This window comes from Prosopis cineraria, unplaced genomic scaffold (genome assembly GCF_029017545.1).
Source record: "Prosopis cineraria cultivar Desert tree isolate PC_DT_omini unplaced genomic scaffold, ASM2901754v1 PC14, whole genome shotgun sequence".
Classification (NCBI taxonomy): Eukaryota; Viridiplantae; Streptophyta; class Magnoliopsida; order Fabales; family Fabaceae; genus Prosopis; species Prosopis cineraria.
Window position 1 is genome coordinate 4,976,446 of NW_026555345.1, and position 26,032 is coordinate 5,002,477.

At 32.0% G+C, this 26,032-nt stretch overlaps 1 protein-coding gene and 3 pseudogenes across 1 annotated transcript; 3 read left to right on the forward strand and 1 right to left on the reverse strand.

The window, feature by feature from the left end:
* Nucleotides 1-2,658, forward strand: part of LOC129293123 (cysteine-rich receptor-like protein kinase 26) — a 5,303-nt pseudogene extending 2,645 nt beyond the window's left edge.
* A 4,906-nt stretch (nt 2,659-7,564) lies between these two features.
* On the forward strand, nt 7,565-11,046 carry LOC129293331 (cysteine-rich receptor-like protein kinase 29). Its single transcript, XM_054931247.1, has 8 exons — nt 7,565-8,681; nt 8,897-8,932; nt 9,139-9,261; nt 9,426-9,571; nt 9,703-9,913; nt 10,074-10,311; nt 10,397-10,547; nt 10,649-11,046. The coding sequence occupies exons 1-8, from the start codon at nt 7,862-7,864 to the stop codon at nt 10,937-10,939; spliced, it is 2,016 nt and encodes a 671-aa protein (XP_054787222.1). The 5' UTR covers nt 7,565-7,861; the 3' UTR covers nt 10,940-11,046.
* Nucleotides 11,047-13,120: 2,074 nt separating this feature from the next.
* LOC129293343 (cysteine-rich receptor-like protein kinase 44) lies at nt 13,121-16,567 on the forward strand (annotated as a pseudogene).
* Nucleotides 16,568-17,177: 610 nt separating this feature from the next.
* Nucleotides 17,178-25,481, reverse strand: LOC129293124 (cysteine-rich receptor-like protein kinase 15; annotated as a pseudogene).
* Between the last annotated feature and the right edge of the window lie 551 nt (nt 25,482-26,032).

Consider the following 26,032-nt stretch of genomic DNA (forward strand, 5'->3'; position numbering starts at 1 on the left):
TTTGTTTTTAGTAAGTCTTCATTCATCCCCCATCAATAATACCAAAATTGAATCTACTTAAGCTTATAATCCCCTCTTTCATGTGTCACAATACATTCCAATGAAAATGTCTGCCATTTCCTTGGCTTTTTTTTTCGTTCCTTTCTCATCTGGTCATTCTCTACGCCCAGCATCCTGACACAGTTTTTCCAATTGCTCCTTAGGCAAAGGAAACTACACAGACACAAGTGCCTATCACACCAACCTCAATACCCTTCTTTCTAATTTCGCCTCCGACACAAATATTGACTATGGCTTCTACAATTCCTCCAATGGTGAAATCCCCATAGAGTTGACGCACTTGGACTCTGCAGAGAGATGTGAAGCCAGATATTTGCCGTAACTGCCTCAAGAATGCCACAATGCTTCTCCCAACTCAATGTCCGAATCAGATGGAGGCATTTGGATACTATGACTTGTGCATGTTCCGATACTCAAATCGTTCAATCTTTGGGACATATCAAGGTCATGACTTTTCCTTTGCCTTTAACAACCCAGGAAACGCAGAAAGTGCAGAAAATTACACAGATGCTCTTGATGATCTGATGCAAAGTCTAAAGAGCAAAGCTGCGGCTGGTGACTCTCATCGTAAGGTGGCTGTGGGAAACGCAACAGCAGATCAGAATGAAACTGTATATGGTCTTGTTCAGTGCACGCCTGATTTGTCCCAGCAAGATTGTGAAGATTGCTTAGAGAAGGCTATCTCAGATATTCCACTCTGTTGTCAGAACAAGATTGGTGGAAGGGTTATCAAACTGAGCTGCAATCTTCGATTTGAGAAGGGCCAGTTCTATGATCCAATTGAATTATCTTCAACTCCTGCTCTAGCTCCGTCTAGTAATACACCTTTCTCACCACCAGGTATATTTATCTCTCAACTAACAAAGCTTATATATATATATATATATATATTGAGTTCACTTTGAAATTTCCTTTTAATCTTTCTAATAGATAAACTTTCTATGATGTATATATAACAGGAGTTGCTAATTCACCAGAAGGAGCTGCTGCTTCACCTTCTTCCGAAGGTACCAATTCTCTCAAAGTATTATATGTGGTTTGATAAGTGGACTATAATGATATAATAATTACTCTCCCGTCCTAATTATATGATGAAGTTTTAAAATCTTATTTAGTCTAAAATATAGGGTAAATATGTAGTGGTTATTTCTTTTCCCCATATTCTCCATCTTTAATTACACCAAGTTGTAATTTCAAAACATCTTTCATATATTAAAATCATTAATTTTAGTGATAGGTGAAATTGAAAAGTCAAACTTTTTTTTTTTTGCCAAATTCGAAGATATTAACTGTGATTTCTTAAAAACTATGAAGTTAGTTAAATTTACACTATAATTAGGATAGGCCAGAGTGTATATATATATATATATATATATAATTAGAACTAGAGGGAGCATATATAGTCTGGTCCTAACCAGGCAAAGTTTTAAGGGAGAATGACAATTAAGGACCTTCTAAGAATATTAATCTCAATTATGGATTGTAAAATTTTGAAATTTCAGTTAAGGACCATGGTCCTTAATTGTGATAAAAAATGTAGTTTGTGAGGTGAAATTTATTATTGTCACTTGAAATTCACTAATCTAACTTGAGAAAATTTGTAACATATATTGTGAAAACATGAAATCCTACTTGAAAATCAATTGTTTAACAAAAAGTGCTACTTGAGAATTCACTAACCCGACTTAAAAAAATTTCTGACGTATATTGTGAAACATGAAACTCTACTTGAGAATCGATTGTTTAATAAAAAAAACCAATTTGGACAAGTCACTTTTTATTAATGATTCTCAAGTAGAGTTTCATTTTTTTACAATATACGTTAGAAATTTTTTCAAGTCTAGTTAGTGAATTCTCAAGTGGCGCTTTTTGTTAAACATTTCATTTTCAAGTGGAGTTTCATGTTTTCATAATATATGTTAATAATTTTCTCAAGTTGGGTTAATAAATTCTCAAATTGCGTTAGTGAATCCCACCTCATAAATTATATTTTTTATTACAATTAATGACCATAGTCCTTAATTGAGATTTTAAAATTTTATAGTCTGTAATTGAGATTAATGTTTTTAGAAGATCCTTAATTGTCATTCTCTCAAGTTTTAATTAAAGCCATATTTGAACTTATGGAGGGAGTATACTTATTTAGACTTATCTGATTCTAAAGTATTAGGAAAGGTGTGTAAATAAGTATAATTGCACATTTTAAAGTTCAGAAATTTATAAACAGGCTTATAATGAGTATAATCAAGTTGAAGCTGTGGTTCTCTTTACCTGGTCAAAGAATATGATAATCATCACTTGTGCTTGGCTTTTGCAGGAGATAGCAACAGAACCTCAAGGATTGTCGCTATCGTGGCTGTGGTAATCGGTGCCTTTACCACACTTTACTGAAATTAATTCTGTATGGAAGAAGAAAACAACAGCTACTGGATTTATGAAAATGTTCTCAGTAAAAGTAGTTATTGTCATTTCTCTTTTCGGTTTTGCTTTTTCTTTGGATCTCTTTTGTAACCACAATATTCCTCCTCCACAAGTGAGGATTATTTAATAATATTTCGAAATTCTTGTTTAGTTAAAAATAAATAAAGATCAATTTATGTTGGATATAAATGTGTTGGATGAAATTGAGAGCACACACACACACGATATATTTGTGTGTGATTATACGCCTAACTGATGAACATGGAAACAAGATAATACATTACTCGTGGTGTTTTGGTACCCTAATCATTAGTGCAAAATTGAAAATTTGCAACACATATAATTTATAGCGGAAAATTTACAAATTTATCACAAAAATTTCATTGCCTTCACTTGAGATGGAACAATCTATGGCAAAATTAATTAGCGATAATTTTTTCTTGATGTGGGTCATTAATTTCTAACACAAATCACTTTTTATTCCTGCTATATGAAAGATGATCGGAGGCAAGTGATGATGGGGGAAATGTGAATATACTTCCATGAGGTTTCTCCACCAAGCATTTCATTGAAATTTGAGATTTTTTTTTTTGACAAAAAACAATTTGATAAATTGTTAAGGTATACTCTTTTGTCTCACGTTATAAGATACTTTTTAAACAAAATCTCACGTATCTATAAAGTTCATTAAATATACTTTATTATCTTACTTTTTCAAAATAAAAATATAAGCTTTCAAAAATGTCCTTCATTTAATACTCCATTGATGAAAGAATATTGAAAAAAAAAAGAATATACAGGAAAGGTAATATTAAAAAAATATCATTAATGAAATCTTATTTTATCAAAGTATCTCATATTTTAGAACGTTAATTTTTCACTAAAAATGTCTTATAATTTGGAACGGAGGGAGTATTTATTAGTCACTTACAATATGTTTCACCAAAATTAAGAAAAACCTTAAACCTTATTAATTTTATTTTAAAATTTAATAAATTTTTACCTTACCTCTAATAAATATTTTTATATCTCATTACTGTACTTTCATTCAAAACATTTAACAAAAGCAAAAAATATAAAAAAGAGCATTGAGAATTGACAAGTGCATTATAAATAAGATTAATTTTTTTGTTTTTCTCTCTTCTCTATAAATAGGAGTCGAGGAGTATATCATTTCTAAATGGGGGAAATGACTTTTAGGTCCTAAAAAATTAATTTAATGACAGTTAATAAGAACGACCCCACATATCAGTACGTAGTTCAAATAATTAATTTGAGTGGGTAATATAGCAGTAATTAAGTATTTAAGTCACGTATCCTTTCCAGTGATTTATAATTGAGAATCTCAAATTTACAATTATCTGAATTAATAATTAGTGAAACTTAGCTCTTAATAATTTTATTAAAATCTAATGTTTGTTAAATCAAACTTTTGAACCAAATTATCCTTTTATGAATCATATTGCCTGGGAAGGATATACGTAAGAGGACATGAGTGATTATTACAAATTCTAACAACATTATATCATTTATTTTCCTAAGAGTGTTTCTCTTAGTTGAAGTATAAATTATCTGGCACTTCAACAGTATCTAATAATTTTCTTCTACATGCTTTTTTTTTTTAAAAAAAAACTCAAGCAAGGATAAATTAGGAAGCATCATTATATTACTTCTAAGCCTCCTCCAGATTTTGTGTGCGCGCAAAGACGTGTGTGGCTTGAGGCGAGTAAGGCAAGGGGCTTAGGCCTCATCAAAATCTTGTTTATAATTTATATAATCATTATTAGTTATTTTTATTTACCATTATTGATATCATTCTTAGTTAGGTCTTTTGGTTGAAAATTTATTGGCACCCCTTATTGATGTATCAGTGTTAGTATTCACATACCATTCAAAAAAATATGATAAGGGGGAAACACTTTGTTAGCAACAATTCTCAACTCCATCTATCGAATCAATTTTTTTTATTAGAAATATTTGATTACAAAATTTTGATTATAATTCTGTAGTTTCAAAAAATTTTAAAAATATATATGAATAGTTGTTTTTTTTTTGGGGGAAAAAAAGAAGAAGCAATGACACATGACAGGCCTATCGGATAATTTCGCCTTAAACTTTAAAACTTCTTTACACTGCCTGTGTGTATGTGGATAATTTATAGATAGATTTAACATTTATAAACTGGGAAGTGATGCAAGGTTTAAAAAAAAAAAAGGGGAGTTGGGGACGGAGAAAGTTGTGGAAGAAAACATTAAAAGTGACGTGGAAGCATAGAGAATTTAAACTTTTAACCATACTTATTAAATTTAAAACATTAAATTTTTAAAATTATATTGTATTTCGGAGTATTGATTTGATATTAAATTTTTGAAAGGAATGAGAAAATTACCCCTTATTTAAATTGATATAAAAGTTTTCTTACTTCACTTATTCATTTGCTAATGGAATGTTCATTTTTTTGAAATGAAATCATGTGAAAGTCTAGCAATGATCAAGTGAAGTAAAGCAATGAATAACATTTCGTAAGTAAAATAACAAATTAAATAAGATAATAAATAAATAAAATAAAAAAGTTTTGATATTAATTTAAATGAGAGATAATTTTATTATTTTTTTAAAAAAATTAATGTCAAATTAATACCTATAAATTGTAGTAAAATTTTGAAAATTTAAATATTTTAAATTTAAATAAAATATGGGGCAAATCTTTATTGAAATGCCGGTGGAAATATTAGGGGTTCATTGACGCGTTGGCCATCGCCGTCCGATATGACGTTGTAGGGTAGTTAATGCATTGTTTGTTGAAATAGACTTGTTCGTTTGTAATTAAGGGGACGACGCTGTTGGCATTTGCTGAGATGCCGTGTCAAAATAACCAAACAGCGAAGGGGTTCTTATGAACGAGAGACTTGTGCAATGTATAATTGTATTCCTTGACTTGTACGTCTCCCTAAAGTCTTATCCTTACTTACAGCTAACGACAATAATAATGCGCTCCACCTGACTTCAAACTTTTTATGTGCTATGGCTGACGAGTCAGCCAACGTGCAAGACTTGTACTATTCGTATATTCTCTCAGATCTTTTTCACACTTGCTTTTATTTTTAGTTAAATAAACAAATTGTACGAGAAAATAATATAATCTGACTGCTTGTGGTTAAAAAAAATTAATTTTAGCTTTTACTTGACTATAAAATAATAAAAAAGAATTTCAAAAATGATAAAAATGATAAAAAATAACAATAAAAAACTCAAAATGACAAATAATGATTCAAAAATTACATACAAATTTGGTCTTTTTTGTAATTTTTAAAGTCTATTTCTGTTATTTTTTAATTAATTAACTATCAAAATTAAATTATATTAATGATAAGAGTCAAATTATATCATTTTTAAAAGTTTAAAAAATAATTTACATAATAAATAAATTCATGATCTATGGTGCGACCTAGACCTAAAAGTCAAGGGGTGATTTATTCATATACCCTTAATTTTTTTAATCATGCATTGTTATCTTCTTATTTAATTAAGGTAATATTATTTATAGCAGTGTTAAGCACTATATAAAAACATACTCCCTTTAGGTCAAAATATAGGAAACTGATAACTAATTTACATTTATAAAAAATATTTGTTAAAATATTAATTTCTTAAAAAAGTTATATCTTTTCAATTTTACCTTCATTAGATACTCTTTATAAATATTTTGATAATGACAATTAAAATTTTAATACATTATTTTTTTAAAATGAGTAGTAAATAAAGTAGAGGTGTAGTTAAAAAATAATTATAAAAATTATTTAATATTTTATATTTTAAATTAAATGAAATTTTTAAAAGATATTTTATATTATATTGTCAAGGGAGTATTTTTCAAATAAAAATTTGAAAATTGACCGGACATGTTACCAAATCCTCCCTATTAATTAGTCTTTCATACATGCTTTTCACACAAAACATCATTACTTGATGGCCATGTCTATCACCTTTGGGCTATATTTAGTATGCTAGAATCAAGAAAAAAGAAATGAAATTTGATATGGAATCCCCCTTAAGTATGTTTGCTATGTCTTAATCATGATTCTCATGAAATTAGATTCCATCTAAAAACCCAGAATTGGATTCTTTATTGTGAACCATGGAATCCATTCAATTTCATAAAATCACATTTTTGTTCCATTTTACCTCTTCCTCACATCTTTAGGATGATCGACTCCTCCCCCTTCGGTCATCTCTTTTGCTTCCTCAATCTCCAATGACAAATCCATGCTTGGCCTCTCCCTCTTATCATCTCTTCCACCTTCCTCTCTTCATCACACCTCCAAGCTGATGGACACAACTCACAAACAATTTGAGACGATCTATAGCTTGCAAATTGTTTGTTGGAGTAAAGGGTGAAATTGGTGTCGTTATTGTCAGTGTGATTGCTTGCATAAAAAGTTGTGGTGATGAGTGAAATGAGCAATACAAGTTAGACCCAAGAAGGAAGATAAAATTGAAGGCACAAGCTTGTAGTTCTTCAAATATGTGGCTTGATCTATGGGGGGGGTTTTGTATTTGTGTGGTTTTTGGATGTTTTTTTTTTGGATCTGTGCAGTGGTTGGTGGCTGCCATTGATGGAGTGTCGGTGTCAATGGTGTTTTGGTTGCAGACAATGGTGTTTTTTTATCTGTGATTTGTTTTTGTTTTTTATTTTGTAAGGGCATTTTAGTCTTTTTATATTTTAAATATATATACTTATTAAAATTATATTAAGATTCCCTCTTCATACCTAACACATTTTTAAAATTTAATTTTATTCTGATTCTAATTTCAATTCTAATTCTAATTTTAATTCTATTAAAAACTCTTTTATCATATTAAATAAAGTGTTGGAGTTGCATCCCAGCTGGCTTCCACCACTTCAGTCTCCTTAAAGTCTTTTCCTTATTTATATTGAATATAATCTTTCAAAAGGAAAAAAATATTTCTGAAAGCAAAAAAAAAAAAAATTGAATCCTAAACAAACTAAAAAGAGCAGCCACAAGTGTACAACTAAGTCTGTCTCAAATGTCCCAATTTCTAATGAGAAATGGAAACCACGGTCCACGAGGGCGTGCTCGGAAAATGAGATGCAGTGACAAATTAACCAAATAGCTAAGATTGGATAGCAAGCTGACACGGCAGCCATATCTAAGCAAGACTTGTATTCCTAGACTCATTCGAATTTACCTTTTCCAATTGATTTGCTGAATTCGAAACTACGAAGAAGTTGAAGATACTGTTTAATTTATTACTACATTGAACTCATGAGCCTTCCTGCACAGATCGACAATCCTTAACACCCCTAAAATCGCATCTTTAAGCTCTACTTCTTTATCTATCGCACTTCATTCCGATAATGGCAATAACGACCCTCAATATTTTCCTACCGCTGCTTTCATTCCTTTCTCTTTTTCCCATTCTCACCGCCCAGCAGCATCCTGACTACTCTAATGCCACCTGTTTCGATGACAAAGGAACCTACTCAAACAGAAGTGCCTATCACACTAACCTGAATACTCTTCTTTCTAATTTCACTACGAACACAGAAACTGACTATGGCTTCTACAATTTCTCTCACGGCCAAAACCCTGACACAGTTTACGCATCTGGACTCTGTAGAGGAGATGTTCAACCTGATGTTTGCCGTAGTTGCCTCAAAAACGCCACAAATCTTCTCCCACAGCAATGTCCAAATCAGAAGGAGGCATTTTTATACTATGACTTGTGCATCTTTCAATACTCAAGTCGCTCAATGTTTCGGATATACCAGGACCCTGACTTTTTCCAAGCCATTAACAACCAAGAAAATGCAGCAGATGCAGATCAGTACACAGATGCGCTTAATCGTTTGATGGAAGCTCTAAAAACCAGGGCCGCTGGTGGTGGGCCTAATCGGAAGGTGGCTGCCGGAAACGCCTCGTTTTCATTTCAAACTGTATATGGTCTTGCTCAATGCACACCGGATTTGAGTGAGCAAGATTGCGACGAATGCTTGGTAAAGGCGATCTCGGATATCCCACTTTGTTGTCAGAACAAGGTTGGTGGTAGGGTTTTCAAACGGAACTGCAATCTTAGATTTGAGAAGGTCCGGTTCTATGATCCTACAGTTATTGATCCAATACAGTTACCTCCACCTCCTTCTGCTTCTCCATCAACCAATACTAGTTCCTCACAAGGTATCTCCCAACTCAATCCTGTTTATCTAATGAGTCACTAAGAAAGGTTTAGAATCGCCTATCCCTGTTTTCCAAATTTGAGGCTCTTTATTGTCAATAAGTTTGTTGCAAGGTCCTTGTATGTCATTTTCTCTATTAATGAATTATTAATGATACATAAACTTATGGTGTTGCCTTAATTGAATCATTCTATTATTGTTTGTGTGATACTGCAGGACCTCCTGGACCACCAAACGTTCCAACCGGAGAAGGTATCTGCTACTTTCGGGCTGAGTAATGTACTCTGATATTTTTAATTTTTATTTATTTATTTTATCATACATCTGTGACCTCCGATCGATCCTGTTAGATGAGAACAATTATGAACCCAAACTTAGTTAGTTTGCCGATCTGCTGGTTGTCTGTATGTGGTCGAGAAATACGTCAATCAACTTTTGATCTTGTTCGGCTTTTGCAGGAAAAAACAAAAGATCAAGAATTGCCATTATTATTGTGGCTGTGGTGACTGGTGCCTTCATCGCCCTTCTCATCCTCACTCTCGTCTATCTCTGTGTTAGGAAATCGAAAAAAACCATTGAAAGTAAGTTAAGAGCATGAGGATACAAATCAGGTTAAGTTAGAAGTACTTTACGTTAGACATGTTTAAAATAATATTTTTATGTTAAAATAGTTTAATTCCAATGAATGTTAACCTTGTTTCATCGCGTTCGAGGGACTCATCTCTGGTTTGAAATTTTTTCTTAGATGAAGCTGAAATAATAATAAAGGATGATGAAGAAATTAGACCAGCTGAATCGTTGCAATTTGACTTTGAAACCATCAGACTAGCAACAGATAACTTCTCTATTGCAAATAAACTCGGACAAGGAGGATTTGGGCCAGTATATAAGGTATATAATTACAATGTTAGATCAAGATAATTACATAACATCACATCGCCAAAGTAATTATAAAGTATATGCAGAACTATGCAGGTGTTAATTAATTAATTAATTACATGTCTTAACTCAAATAAATGCAGGGTAAGCTTCGTAATGGACAAGAAGTTGCTGTCAAAAGGTTGTCCATGGATTCAGGGCAAGGATATTTAGAATTTAAAAATGAAGTGTTATTGATGGCCAAACTTCAACATCGCAATTTAGTAAGATTGCTTGGTTTTTGTTTGGATGGAACTGAAAGGCTTCTCGTTTATGAATTTCTTCCCAATCGAAGTCTTGATTACATGTTATTCGGTAAGTGATCATGATAGAGTCTTTAAGCTTGATTTTGATTTCATATATACATTTGGTATCTTTATTTCTTCATTTATATTGGATGAAAATGGGAATAGATATACTAGACATAGATTAAAAAGACTATATATAGACCTAAATAGGCATGGATTTACTACAGATCCAATCCAAAGAACTCATTTGCATTGGGAAGTGCGTTACAAAATTATAGTTGGCATTGCTCGCGGCATTCTTTACCTTCATGATGATTCAAGATTACGTATTATTCATCGTGATCTTAAGGCAAGTAATATTCTTCTGGACAAAGAGTTGAACCCAAAGATAGCAGATTTTGGCATGGCAAGATTATTTGATTTAGATCAAACTCAAAGCAATACGAGCAGAATTGTTGGAACTTAGTAAGTAGTATTACTTACATTAACACCAAATAATTAGGCTTAATATCATTTATGTCTAATTAAACTTTTACATGTTGACAAATAGCGGATATATGGCACCAGAATATGCAATGCAAGGACAAATATCAACAAAATCAGATGTTTTTAGTTTTGGTATATTGGTTCTCGAGATCATAAGTGGCCAAAAAAATAGTAGCGTGATTGATGAGGAGAATATACAGGATCTTTTAAGCTTTGTAAGTCTCTACCCTTCTTTATTTATATTATCATGCCATTTTAAAAAATCTACATAGAATGGTAAGCAAAGATTCTTATATGAGGAACTTAATTGTTGCAGGTGTGGAAAAACTGGAGGGAAGGGACAGTGTCAAATATAGTAAATCCTGTGATGAGCAATGGTTCAAGGGATGAAATAATGAGAAGCATCCACATCGCATTACTATGCGTTCAAGAAAATGCAGTAGAGAGGCCTACCATGGCTTCTGTTGAACTTATGCTCAACAGCTACTCTTTGTCTCTCCCTTCACCTTCACGGCCTCCATGTTTAATGAATTATAGCAGTACAGTTGAGATCATGCAAAGTTCAAATAAAGGAGAGCAAGTACTTAACTCTACTCAAGAAGCATAAAAATGAGGCCTCAATGGCTGAACTGTAAGCTCTCAAGCTAGGTTTTGGCCTTGCCGGTGAATCTAGAGATTTTGTATGACAGTGAATAAAGATTTCCTTCTGAATTCCTCTGGTTCAACATCCTTCTGTTTCTCTCCTCACATGCAATATACACGACCTATTTAGTTGTTCCAAAGGAATGAATGGAGTAACATATATATATGGACTAAAATGATAATTACCATATGAAAATTTTTATGTAAAGAGAGTAATAAAGGACTGAGAATAAGTATTATCACGTATAAGATCACCAATCTAGTTTTACAATTTTCAGGGAACTGATGATAATTAGATGGAAGAAACCACTAATGTGATTACGATTAACCAAACATAATTTTTATTGAAATAAATTCATAAGAAATTATGCTTATATATAGATATATATTAGAATGAGATGATGATTACTATGGGAGAAAGCTATTCTTAAAAATTAAGGAATCGAAGTAAAGGGGGAGACCATAGACAAATACTTTTACATCAGTGTAAACAAATAAGTCACTTCTGTTTAACAAATTCTTAAGTTTGTTAATTCTCCCGTTTCACGTCAAATCTAGGTTTTAAGAGTTACTCCATCTATTAAAAAAATAAAAGATATTTTTAATAAAATCTTACCTATTATTTTCAAATCGATACCATGTTTTTATATTTATCTTTACTAAACAAAAATGTTTCAGTTTTGAAAAAAAAAAAATTACACTTTAAAATACTAAAAATAATTTATAATTTTTTAATATTTAATTTCTCAAAAAATAACTTATATTTTTTAATAGAACAATGATATAATAATATATAAATGGATGAAATTCATCTTCCAGACCATGAGACTAGTTTATAACCAAAAAAAAAATCCTAAAAGTTAAAATATACTAAGGCCAAAATAATTTCAGTTTATTAAATTAATTTAAAATTTAGGTAAATTAATTGAAAATTAAATTATTGAGATAAATTTTACGACAAAAATTATAATTATATAATACATTTAGTTAGAAAACTTTTGATCATAAACTTTTGGCACTTTAAAATTTACAGGAGTATCGATTATCTTTTTGAAGAATATTCATAAGGAGATAATTCGGACATGTTTGTCTTTTGTTTTATTTTTTTTTGTTTTTGAAAATAGAAAAATTTAAAAACATGTTTGGTTAAGTATTTACGATAATATCATTCCCATGGTTTTTCATTTTTTGTTTTTAAACAAAAAAATATAAACAACGTCAGGTTGTTTTTATTTTATTTTTTTATTTTTAAAATATAGTAAATTTGATTATTAAAAATTATAATTATCTTAATCAATTTTTTTCATAAGTCACCGCTATTAAGTGTTTATAATTATCATTATCAGTCTATTTTTAATTTTAAAATTATTTTTAAATTAGTATAACTAAACAGATTTTCATTTTATTTTGCTTTGAAAAATAATTTTAAAAAGTATACTACAAAACAGTTAGAAACCAGACCGGCCTTGGTAATCCAAACCATACTTTTATAAGTAGAAGGGTGAAACTTTAGCCTGCAAATATGATAGCATAAATGTTTGGAATATTGTTAGGATGTCAAGTGTGAGTTAGTTTGATGTGGTATGAGAAAAAATATCCCATATCAAACAAAGTTTGATTGGAAAATAAATATATAAGTGAAAAGGACTCACAAAATCCATGCCTTAAAATTTTGGGTTAAAATGTGGTATTATACAAACTTATCTATATTCTGTTGTAACCATTTGGTGGCCAGAAAAACCAATTTAATTTGGTCGACTGTTTCAGTCGCCAACGTCTTGTTTAAGCTTAGTCTAAGCAGTATATCAAATCAGTTAAAAAATTGAAAACCAATTTAATTTCTCTTAAAAAAAAAACGAAAATTCTATCTGTTTTTTTTTTTTTTAAAGGAAAGAAACGTAAACACCAGATTTGCCCCAGATCGAATTAGAAAAGGACTCTTAATTAATCAAACCATCAAAATGGACTTCTGTTTGCGCGCTTTCAGTCAACCAATAATGCCAGAACAGCATGAAGCATGCGTCGAAAATTAAAAAAGTGAAGTTGGTCAAAAAAAAAAAAAAAAAGAACGACTTGTCAACTTCTTGGGTTTTATGAAAGATGTTTAGGACATGATTGTCCTAAGAAGGCTTATTCCTTACCGCATCCTGAGCTTCACACCTAATTTTGTCGGTCAGATTTCATGCGTTCCTCAATGAGAACAACTGTCATCTCTTCTTTGGCTCTAATTTCATTCCTTTCTCATCTTCTCGTTCTCATCACCGCCCAGCCTGATTTCTATTTTCACAAGTGCTTCAATGAAAGTGGTAACTACACAAAACAAAGTTCCTACAACACCAACCTCAATACCCTTCTTTCTAATTTCACTTCAAGCACAAATATTGACCATGGCTTCTACAATTCCTCCTATGGCGAAAGCCCCAACACAGTCAATGCACTTGGAATGTGTAGAGGAGATGTGAAGCCAGATTCTTGTCGTGCTTGTCTCAATAATGCCACAACCCTTCTCCCAAAGCTCTGTCCATATCAGATGGAGGCGTTTGGATACTATGATTTATGCATGCTTCGATACTCAAGTCGTCCCATGTTTGGGAATTACCAGGACCATGACTTCTACAATTATACTAGCAACCAGACTGATTCTGCAGATGCAAACAAGTACAAGGATGCGCTGGATAATCTAATGAAGAATCTAACAGACAGAGCTAAAGATGGCGACTCTCATCGTAAGGCGGCTGCGGGAAACACACTAGCTGATGATCAGTCTCGAATTGTGTATGGTCTTGTTCAGTGCACGCCAGATTTGAATCAGCAGGATTGCTTCGATTGTTTGAAGGATTCTATTTTTTATATCCCAAGGTGCTGTCAGGACAAGGTTGGTGGGAGGGTTATCAAGTTGAACTGCAATATTAGATTTGAAAATGTCCTATTCTATGATTCCACAGTTATTGATTCAATACAATTAGCTTTGTCTCCTTCATCAACCGATACAACTTCGTCACAAGGTATATCTACCTCAGCTTATAATCTTATGTATAGTGTTCACTATGAAAAATTTGACCCACCAATCTGTGTGATTGGATAAACTTGAAGAGTTAATATAAAAACTTCACTTGTGTGATCTCTTAGGAGTCCCTGAACCAGATCCTACATCGTCAGGAAAAGGTACGTAGTATTCTTATTTAAGTAATATAACCTGGTATGTTTATTTTTAGTGAATATCATGGGCATAAGATTATTAATAAATATAAATTAGAAAACTTTAACAAGACATATCATTCATAAATCATAAATAATACGAACTTCTGTAATTTTATCCGTGGTTTGTCATAATCTGATGGTCAAAAAATATGTCAATTAATGAGCTCTCTCTCTCTGCAAATTCGACTTTTGCAGGAAGCAGCCATAATTCAAGAACTACCGTTATTGTGGTTGTAGTGCTGATTGGTGCCTTTATCGCCCTTCTCATATTATTCTTCGTGATTAGAAAATCGAAGAAAAGCCACGAAAGTGAGTAAAAATTACCTTCTTACTTTTTCTGGGAAAAAAAAATTCTTTAAAAAAGCTCATTATAATTTAGATTAATGAAACCTTTTGGGCAAAACAAATGCAATAAATTTTGTATGTTAAAATGGTTTTCCAACTAACAAAGGTTAGGGGTTTATATATATATATATATAGACTTGTCGCTTCTTCCTATTTCAAGAACTCATGACTTGCTCTTTCTCAGTTGAAGCTACAACAATGAGGATAACCCAACTGAGTTGCTGCAAATAGATTTTAACACCATCAAACTAGCCACAGATAACTTCTCAGATGACAATAAGCTTGGACAAGGAGGATTTGGGCCTGTATATAAGGTATAATAACTTTTGTTACCTTGAGATAAATAGCAGGACATTGTTGAAAGTGAAAAAAAAAAAAAAAAACCCTGTGTGATTGCGTGTGTGGCTATTGATCGATTAGTTAATTATTTACATCTTCCAACTCTGATAAATAAATGCAGGGCAGGCTTCCCGATGGACAGGAAGTTGCTGTGAAAATGTTGTCCAAGAATTCTAAGCAAGGAGATTTAGAATTTAAGACTGAAGTGATGTTAGTAGCTAAACTTCACCACAGGAATTTAGTAAGACTACTTGGTTTTTGTTTAGAAAAAACAGAGAAGCTACTCGTCTATGAATTTCTTCCCAATAGAAGCCTTGATTTCTTCTTATTCGGTAAGTTATATACTTTTGGATTTCTTCTTATAATTTACTGACATTATTTTTGTTTATTGAAAATGAGAATGCATATTTTAGAATAGTTTTAAAAGGCAATGGCATTAAATGGGTAAGAAATCTTGCAGATCCAAACCAGCAAGCTTATTTGAATTGGATAGTACGATACAAAATTATAAGAGGCATTGCTCGTGGCCTGCTTTATCTACATCAAGATTCAAGATTACGTATTATTCATCGTGACCTCAAAGCAAGTAATATTCTCTTAGATGAAGAATTGAATCCTAAGATATCAGATTTTGGGACAGCAAGACTTTTTAAGATGGATCAAACTCGAAGCAATACTAATAAAATTGTTGGAACTTTGTAAGTTTTATTGACTTTAGTAATGGCTGATATAGTTACAAGACTTAAATAACTTCTATACACACACACACATTAAGCTAAATTTGTTTATTTTAAAATGCAGTGGTTACATGGCACCAGAATATGTACTTTATGGTCAATGTTCAGTAAAATCAGATGTCTATAGTTTTGGAATATTGGTTCTAGAGATTGTAAGTGGCAAGAAAAATAATAGCATACTTCACGCAGTGAACACACAGGATCTGGATCTATTAAGTTTTGTAAGTCTCTGCCTTCCCTCTCAAAAAGTAAAGAATTCTATACTCTATATAGCTTGCCAACATGCAATATTGTAGTGGCAGCCAGCTTGGGACTAATATTCTTCACCATTAATGAACAACATTATTTTATTGCAGGTATGGAAAAATTGGAAGGAAGGTACAGCCTTAAATATAGTAGATCCTGCGTTAACCAATGGTTCAAGAAATGAAATGATGAGATGCATCCACATCGCATTGCTCTGCGTTCAAGAAAATGCAGCTGATAGGCCAACCATGGCCTCAGTCTCATTTATGTTGAATAGCTACTCTTCCTCTCTCCCTTTACCTTCAGAACGTGGATTTCTTGTGAATTACAGCAGTTCATCTGATGTGACTTCGAGACATAATAATACTTCAGAGGCCTTGAGGTCAAGTGAACAAGGAAGTAATAACTCTACTGATCAAGCATCACGAAATGAGGCTTCGATTACAGAACTATATCCTCGCTAGATCAAAAGGGTCATATGAGTAGGCATGGACGCAGTTAATGTTGTTTGAGCATAGACATGAGAACACTTGTACGTACAAGTGAAAGAGTGGAATGTGCTAGAGGAGTCCATGATTATATTAAAAGCCCAGCACATGCTCTGTTTCGTTGCTCAGGTCCAAGACACTAATTAACGGCCAAGGACTTGCGAATATCGTGGAGATTATATCAGCATCTAATTGTTCTAATTTGAATGAAGGTAGTATAGAAGAGTGTTTCGAATATCTCCCTCTTCCTTGTAAGTAGGTGTGAATTTGTCTCCAAGAATATCCTTTTGCTCTTTCCAACAAAGTGGCATGTGTTGCACATAGCACAGTAAAATTAAAAACAAGATATATGGTTACGTTTCTCTAGAAATTTATCAACAAATTGGTCTTGCATGTGACAATCAAAATTAAGCATTAATTACACACACACACACACACATATAGGTTTGGTCGCAAACTAAGCATAAATATGAGAAATTAAAGCTTATGCGTACTCTGTCTCCACGTTGCTTCAGATGTTCAATTGTACAAAAGAAGTCAAGTTTCTCTCAGCATTTCCTTGATTTGTTGTATTACGATGGTTAAAAACTTTTGACAGATTCCCCTTGTTTCAACTTCAGAACATGCATAGGTTGGTCCCGAAAACGAAAAAAGAAAGAAAGAAAAGAAACTTCAGAAGATGTATGCTAAATATTGTTACACTTGTCTTGATGCTTAAGTTGTCCCCTGATTAACTCGTGGCTTTCCGTGTATCAATTATTTAGCCATCGAAAAACTTTATTTTTCATTTCTTAAAACATGAGTAACTTGACATAATGCACATCAGATTACGCACAGCACAAAGAAATTATAGAAGCTCTTTTACGTAGGCAAACAGGAGCCCGTTACAAAAACCAAATAAAGCCAACCTTCAAAGCTCACTATATCAACCATCAAAGAATGAAAACTCTAATATAATATATAAACAGAAGCGTTAACTTTTACACACACACACACACACACACACACACATATAGCTATACCAATTCAGCCAGATACCTCATCCACTAGCACGCATGTTTCTCAAGAGCATATAAACAGGAGGGAGAGATTTTGTGCAAGTGAATCGTCCGTATGAGAGTATCAGAAAATGGTGACTCAAATCAGTGAGTTCGTTTTGGCCAACAAAAGACAACATAATCTGACAAGATTAAATGCAACTTATAGTACATGTATATAGAAGTTGCACGACTGAACATATTTGAACATTACCTTCAAGGCCAGCACTAGCTAGTTAGCAAGCATGCATGTGGCTCAGGCGTGACTGAGGCCACATTTTGTGATGCTTGAACAGAGTCATATTCTTTGGTCAAAAAAGAACAGAGTCATATTCTCATCCACTTGATAATGCTTGAATCGAGCTAGTAGTGTCTTGTTCACTGGATTTTGTAAGCACTGAACTATCCTCCCTCGAATGCATCTCTGGTGAAGTTCTGTAATTCCTCAAAAATGCAGGTTGAGAAGGTAAAGGGAGAGAGAATGAGTAGCTGCTGAGGATGAGTGCAACGTTAGCCACGGTCGGCCTGTCTGCTATGTTTTCTTGAACCCAGAGCAGCCCAATGTGGATGCATCTTGTCATTTCCTTTCTTGAACCATCTCTTAGTACAGAATCTATTATATTTGAGATCGTCCCTTCTCTCCAGTTTTTCCATGTTTGCAAGAAATTCCTCGTCAATGCTAACAGATTATAATTAGTTCAAAGTTACTTCTAAGACTTCATGTTTAATGAATACTTAATCTCATAATCTCAAACTTTTGAAAGGAGAATAAGAGAAAACATCAGCAGCAGTTCAAGTACTTGCAGAACTTAACAAATCTTGGACATTCTCCTCATGAAAGTTGGTATTTTTCTTCCCGCTTACAATCTCCAAATTAAAACACCAAAACTAAAGATATTTGATTTTATTGAAAATTGTCCATGCATTGAATATTCCAGTGCCATATCTCCACTGTATGCCAATACAAACAAAGTAATTAATAAACATAAATGTTAGTCACATGATTAATGATGTTAAGGTCAATAATACATACTAGGTGCCAACAATTCTACTAGTATTGTTTTGAGTTTGATTCACAACAAATAATTTTACCATATCCAAAATCTAATATTTTAGATTCATCTCTTCATGTAAAAGAATATTACTTTAAGATCATGATGAATAATATGCAATCTTGAATCTTCGTACAGGTAAAATAAGCCACGAGCAATGCCTCCTATGATTTTATATTGCATTTCCCAACTCAAATGCACTCGTTGGTTTGGATCTGCAATAATTTCCATGCTCATTTAGGGTTTCCATTAACGTTCACATTTTCATCAAGCAAAACAAAAATAATATAGTATTATAACTTACCAAACAGTAAGTAGTCAAGACTTTTATTGGGTAGAAATTCATAGACAAGTAACCTTTCTTTTCTTTCTAAACAGAAGCCAAGTAATCTCACTAAATTACGATGCTGAAGTTTGGCCAACAACAACACTTCATTTTTAAATTCTAAATCTCCTTGCCCAGAATCCATGGACAACCTCTTGACAGAAACTTGTTTTCCATTGGAGAGCCTACCCTGCATTTATTATTTAGAATTGGGATATAAAATTAACTCTCGGTTAACTGTGTGTCTATGTATACACACGTTGATTATATTCTGGTCTACTTGATTTTTACCTTACATACTGATCCAAATCCTCCCTGTCCAAGTTTATTGGCAGCAGAAAAGTTATCTGTGGCCAATCTGGTGGTATGAAAGTCGAATTGCAATGACTCAATTGGTGTGATTTCATCATCTTGTTGACCTGCAAGTTCAACTGTGGAGGAGATCAATTAAGTGAGCTTTTCCATTTGAATCTTCATACATACGGTTCGAGCTATATTGAAAAGTTCTACCAGCTAGCTAGGTGAGACCCAAAAATTTTATTCAAGACCGAAATTGATCAAGATAATAGTTTAAAAATAAAATATATATTCAAACTCTAAATTAAAAGTTACATTTATATTTACTTGTTTCTTTGTCAAAGTATTCCTTCCTTTTTCTCATTTGTACTTTATGATTTTAATTTTTAATACAAAGAATAGGAAATATAATATCTATGTCAAAATTCCATGTGATAACTTAATTTTTTAATTTGACCTTAATTTATTTTAATAATTAATATTGTTTTGAACTTTTAAAATTAATAAAAATATATAAGGATATATATTAAAAATAATTAATATTAGCTTGAAAAAATAAAATGATTAATAAATAAAAACAAAAATCATTTCCAAAGTGGTCATAACCACAAGAACAGAACAGCTTATAAAAATTATATTACTACTATAAGAGGAAGCAATTTTTGAGTTGACTTACTTTCAAGGGGTTTCTTCGGTTTCCTAATTCGCAAATAGACGCAGAAGGAGGAGATAAGGATGAAGAAAACAACGACGAGCGCTGAAATGACAATTATGACCATTCTTGTACTGTTGTTGTTTCCACTCTTGCCGTTTATGCGAAAGCCAAACCCGTGACTTCGTTTAGAGCACAAAACAAAACAAATTAAAGTATCCATGACATTATCCATAAATAGTACATCTCATTTTAAATTTATATAAATGCATCAGAATAACTATCGGTGCACTATATCTTAAATCTTAACTAAAAAAAATTCATTTCTTATATAGATGCTTTTTCCGAACCATAGGAGATCTATTAGAAGTTATGCTTAATCTAAAATATTGAATATAAAATAATTTTTATAATTATTTTTTAACTCTACTCTTATTTTATTTATTATTTTTTTAAAAAATATGACGTATTAAAATTTCAATTATAATCATCAACGCATTTATATAAAATATTTAAAGATATTAATTTTTTTATAACCATAAAATTATTATCAAGGTCTATGTCTAGGGGTGAGCAAGAATTTTTGTATTGGATGAGATCAATCAAAGTGAGCTTTTTAAAAAGGAAAAGTCCGTTTTCTAACTTTTTCGTTCTTTGCCAACATTTCTTAAAAGTAAATTAAAGTGACAACTGGAGTACAAGTAAATTAAAGCAATGAATCCAAAAAATTTTAAAAAAAATAATAATAAAATATTTTTGAATTATATAAATGATAATTTAGTCTCTCAAAATGTTATAATCCTAATGGAGTTTTTAAAAACTTTTTTATTATTAAAGAATTAACATAAATGATCAAATTGCTTTTAGTTTGAATCAATTACCATTCACAAGTTTTGTTTCAAGATCCACAACTTTTTTTTTTAAATCGTAACAATTCAATAGCAATTCAAAAGTTTATATTTAAAATTCTGATATTTTTTTAAGTATTGCAAATATCAATTACCATTCATAAGTTTTGTTTTAAGATTTACAACTTTTCTTTTTAAAATTACAAGAATGCAATAACAATTCGCAAATTCACCTTCAAAATCCTAAACTAAGGATAATTTAACCATTTATATTAATTCCTTAATGTCAAAAAAGTCTCTAGAGACTTTATTAATATTATGATATTTTGAGAGATCAAATTATCATTTATATAATTCGAAAGAATTTATTGTCATTTTTTCAAAAATTTATTAGAGGAAAAAATATTTAAGCTAAATATAAATATTAATATTTTTAAAGAAAATATAATTCTAAATATTAATTAAAGTAATAAATAAATTATATGAAAATTTTAAAAATATACATTTGTTTCACTTGTAACATAAATTTATTTTTACAATAAATATAAGAGTAAATAATATTTTTAAATATGTATGCTTGACAATTTTAAAAAAAGTGTGGGGTAATTGATTTTTGAAGGGGGCAATTATAATTTTAAAGGAAATAGAGTAATTTTAACTAAAAATTAAATGCAATTTTCTCTATTTTAGTGGGGGCAATTGCCCTGTACTTCCCTGGCATTGAGTGGGGCGTCACATAAGTTAGTCGTACAATTTTCAATGTGAATTATGTCATTTTTAGATGTAAAAAAAAATTAATGGTCTTGTTGAAAAAAAATCCAGACTCTAGCTTCATGGAATCGTTTCGTTCAGAAAAAGTATATGTAGAGGGACCTGACATGAGATTTCCAGCTCTTGTCCTGGGCAAGAAAATATCTACGCTACCCGTGGGTAATGTTCTAAAATTCATACCAGATAGCAAATCAAAAATATCAATGGATTACGGGTCTCATGATTCAACTGGTCAGACAGGTGATTGGACCGGCGACCTAATAATTAAATAAAAAATTATATATATATATATATATATATGAAAGAAACAATCTAGCAAAAATACAACGGTAGATTCTGGAATGCATCAGGATTTAGACATAATCACTTGAAAAAAATAAAACCTCTATTTGCAATAAACAACTCTTAGATAATAAAAAATAAATTCATCTTCATCCATTCAGCAATCCTCTATTTTGCAATAAACAGCTCAGATAATAAAAAGCAAACTCATTCATTAGCATTCATTCTACTCCATTTAGAACTATAGAGATTACATTAAATTGGGTAGAGATGTAAATGAGGGAGAAAGAAAATCTCATCGGGATTGTGAGTGAGAGTGTGAGAGAGAGAGAGAGAGCAATCAACGAAGAAGATGAAGAATAAAGAATGGGGTCGAGCTCGATGCCATCTAACTGTCTTTGACAGTTGCACACTTACACTAGAGTTAACCAAAAACGCGAAGTCACGAACTAAAATGAAGAAAGTGAAGTGAATATGAAGAATGAAGAAGCATCTGAAGTTTGAGAGAGTCCGAGATGGCTGAAACTAAATGGTAAAGACAATGAAGGGTGAACATAGAACTCGAATGGTTGAGAAGGTGAGTCCAAGATGGCTAAACATTGAAGATGATGAAGATAAAGCCCAAATGACTGAGTGGCTTGAGGGTGAAGACATACAAAATAGAACCCAGATGGCTGAGATTTGAGAAGGCGACGAAACGAGTGCATGCACGGTGCAAGACAGAGAGAAGTGAGACTAAAAAGAAGAAGAATGGGTCCTTATAGATGACGGTCTGCTAGACAGAGTGAGGAGAAGGGTTTTTTATTTTTCAAAAAACCAATGTTATCCTCTCTTTGCGACCCTCTTTTGACCCACAAAAACCCGCTTCGGGTTTTTCTTGGGGTCTTTAAATATCATGCGGTTCTAGGCAGGCCAACCCGGGTCAACTACTAATACGGGTTAATTGGTTAAACTAGCTTGTTTTCTTCAGTGGGCGACGATCCAACCGGTTTGATTGTCCAGGTCGGTCCGGGTCTTAAAACATTGCCTGTGGGTATGATCTGAATGATACGAAATCTCGACAGGTGACAGCTAATAATAATATATATCATGAATTTGTATTAACTAGTTATTGAGTTTAAAAAATACTCCTCTGTTTAAAAATATAAGACATTTTTAATCGAATCTCATTTCTCCATAAAGCAGTTACTTACTTTTCAACTAACCCTATTTTTTTATATTTACCTCTATTAAACACCTTACAATAAATATTAAATCATTATCAATAGGGGCACTTTTGAAAAAAAGATAATAATTACATCTCAAAAGATTAAATTTTTTTATATTTTTAAACATTTAACTTTTTAAAAAATGTCTTATATTTTTGAACGAAAAGAGTATATATCAATCCTTTATAATTTTCTATAAATTATAATAAGTGGGCCACACAAACTGTTAGTTTCTTCCTTATTATAAAGCTGTCTGATTCAAAGAGTTTATGAAAGAATTAATTAATTAATTTATAATTAATATTTAAATTGATTATTATAACTTAGTCATAAACTATCGTATGTTATATAGGAGGACATTAGCCTGACTAGGAACTCACCATCTTCTAACCCTCTATTTTCTCTCAAATCTCATAATCTAGCAATAGCAAGTTAAAGAGATTTAGTAGATTGTAAATATGCCTGCTATCAAGGTGATTGAGATATTTACTTGAGACTATAATTTTCTTATTTTCATAGATTTTGCATGTATATTTCAAAACTCTATATCTTTAGTCATTTAATTTTATATAAAGTTTCATTTTAATATTTTAATTTTATAAAATATATTTTCAATTCTTTAATTTTAATACTGTAAGTTTTATTGTAAAAAGTTTTTACATTAAACTTTTAAATACTGATAAAATACTTTTAAATGTTAATATATTAAGTTTAATTTTTTAAAATAACAATAATTAACAAGAATTTTTTTTTGAAATTAATGATATTAAGGTTAAATGATTAAATATATACTTTTAAAATTAAAAAACTAATTTAAAATCTTATATAAAGTTAACGAAATAAAACTATAATTTAACCATTATTTTAATTAAGTAGAGCTAACACCAACTTTCCGTCTCTCCAAAGTTCAAACCAAAAGTAAGACACGCACGAGAGATATATATCCTTTAAATTTGCGCAAGACTATAAAATGATAATTTTTGAAAAACTGTCCAAAAAGAGGGGAAAGGCGAGGAATGATCAGAGACGCCTAAATATAACGTTAAAAAAGAAAAAAAAAAAGGTCTAAATAATCCTCTAAGGATAATCAGAGCATCAAACTTAACAGATCGACAAGATTTTAATGTCGAAGAGATATATGTACCTGGTGAAATAGTTGCATTCATGGTAGATGGGGCCGTTGATGGAGCAAGAGGATGAGGAGGAGGAGAAGGAGGTGGTGGTTGAAGTGAATTGATGACATCTTGATCATAGAAGCGATACCTCTCATATCTCACACTGCAGCTCAGTTTGACAATCCTTGCGCCCTTCTTGTACCCACAACAAGGTTCATTGATTTCCTCTATAGCCTTCTCCAAGCAATTTTTGCAATCTTGCTCAGACAAATCAGGAGTGCACTGAACAAGACCATAAACAGGTTCTTGGAAAGCCCCATCTGTACCTGATGCAGCAAACTTACGACGGGAGTCACCAGCTGCAGCTGTTCTTGTCAGATTCTGCAACAGATCATTAACGGTTCTGTTGAAGTTCACTTCCGTTGCATTATCTTCACTGTGATATGCAAGGTAGTTGTCAGGTTTCTGATATGACCCAAATATTGACAGGTCTGAGTATCGTAACATTCATCAGTCGTTGTATCCCATCGCTTCCTTTTGATTTGGGCATTCCTTTAGGAGAAGTGAAGGTGCGATGTGAAGGCAACTACGACAAGCGTCTGGCTTGATATCTCCTCTACAGAGCCCGATTGCCCTAACTAGGTCGGGAACATGATCCTGAGACTTAATGAAGAAGCCATAGTCAGTGTTTGGGTCGGAAGTGAGGTTAGAGTAAAGAAGGTTATAGAGGTTGAAGCCCTAGGTGCTTGCATCTGCGTACTGGTTTCCATTTTCGTCGAAGCAGTCCCACTATATGAATTTGCTGAAGTTAAGCTTGGCGGCGAAGTCGTCTTGCTGGGCTGTGAGAATGATGAGATGAGAAAGGAATGAAAGCAGAACCAGAGAAATGGAAGACATTGCCACCTCTGGAACTTGATGATAAGCGTTGATCCAAGCTCGAAAGGATTAGGTAGCTTCTTAATTAACCATAGAACTCGAGTTGTCTAACTGAAGTCGTAGGCCAGTCTGTATACCTACTCATCACATGGCAATGGACTTCGTTGGAATCCACAACCATAGAACTAAATTTAAAATCTGTATTGTATAGAATATATCTAAATAATTAATATTTAAAATTATAAAAATTTTAATATTAAATTATACTCATAAAATTAAATTTAAACTAGATTGATGATAAAAAAATTTATTAAATTATAAATCATCCAAATTAAAATTTAAATTATCCAAATTTCATAATGTTGAGGACACGATTATCAAAAGTAGACCCTTTGCATTTTTGCTATTGGACTCTTAGGTCCTGTTTGGTAAACAAGTCTCAACTTAAAAGAATTGAGATTGAGAATAGAGCTTTAAAATTACATTTGATATAAAATAATATTTGTAAGAATACCTACCTTAATTTTATTTTATAATTAAATATAAATTATAAAAAATTATAATATTCGTAAAATAAAAAAATTGTGACCATAACTCATACGATCACTCTCCTCCCCAAAGCGCAACCATGGCAGGACAAAAAGGCCACTACCTTAGCTCTCCAACCACACACAAAAGCACCTTCCATCGTTTCTCATTATCTTCTTATCTCTCCAACCACACCGGCATCAGCGAGGGAGAGGTTGGTGTCACTTGGTCTGATTTGGTTGGCCTAAAGACATCGAGCAGAGGGAGAGAGATGAGGGAGAGAGGATGAGATAATTTGATTTAAAAATAATCAATCTCATAATTAATTTTTCAATATCAAAAAAGAGGTGATATTGAGTAGTTCTATACCTAGATGGAATTGTAATTAGAATTAAATTTTTCACTCTCTCATTAATAATATAAAAAGGTAAGATTATTTAATCCTATTTCAAATCCCACCTTCTTAGTTCTTTCTACCAAATAAGGCCTTATAGTTTTGGTAGCTACATGCACAAAACTGCTACTTTTCAAACTTCTGTCCACTGGCGGAAGCTTCAACCGGGCGACGGTGAGAATAGTGAGATGTAAAAGCAAAGAAGGCTTGACCAGCCACCTGCGTGGTTTTTTTTGTCTCTGTTTGGGTTTTTTTAGGGCCGTTTAATCTTGGCCGTTTTCTTTGGCTGTTTGTCGTCCCCCTTACAATAAAAAAAA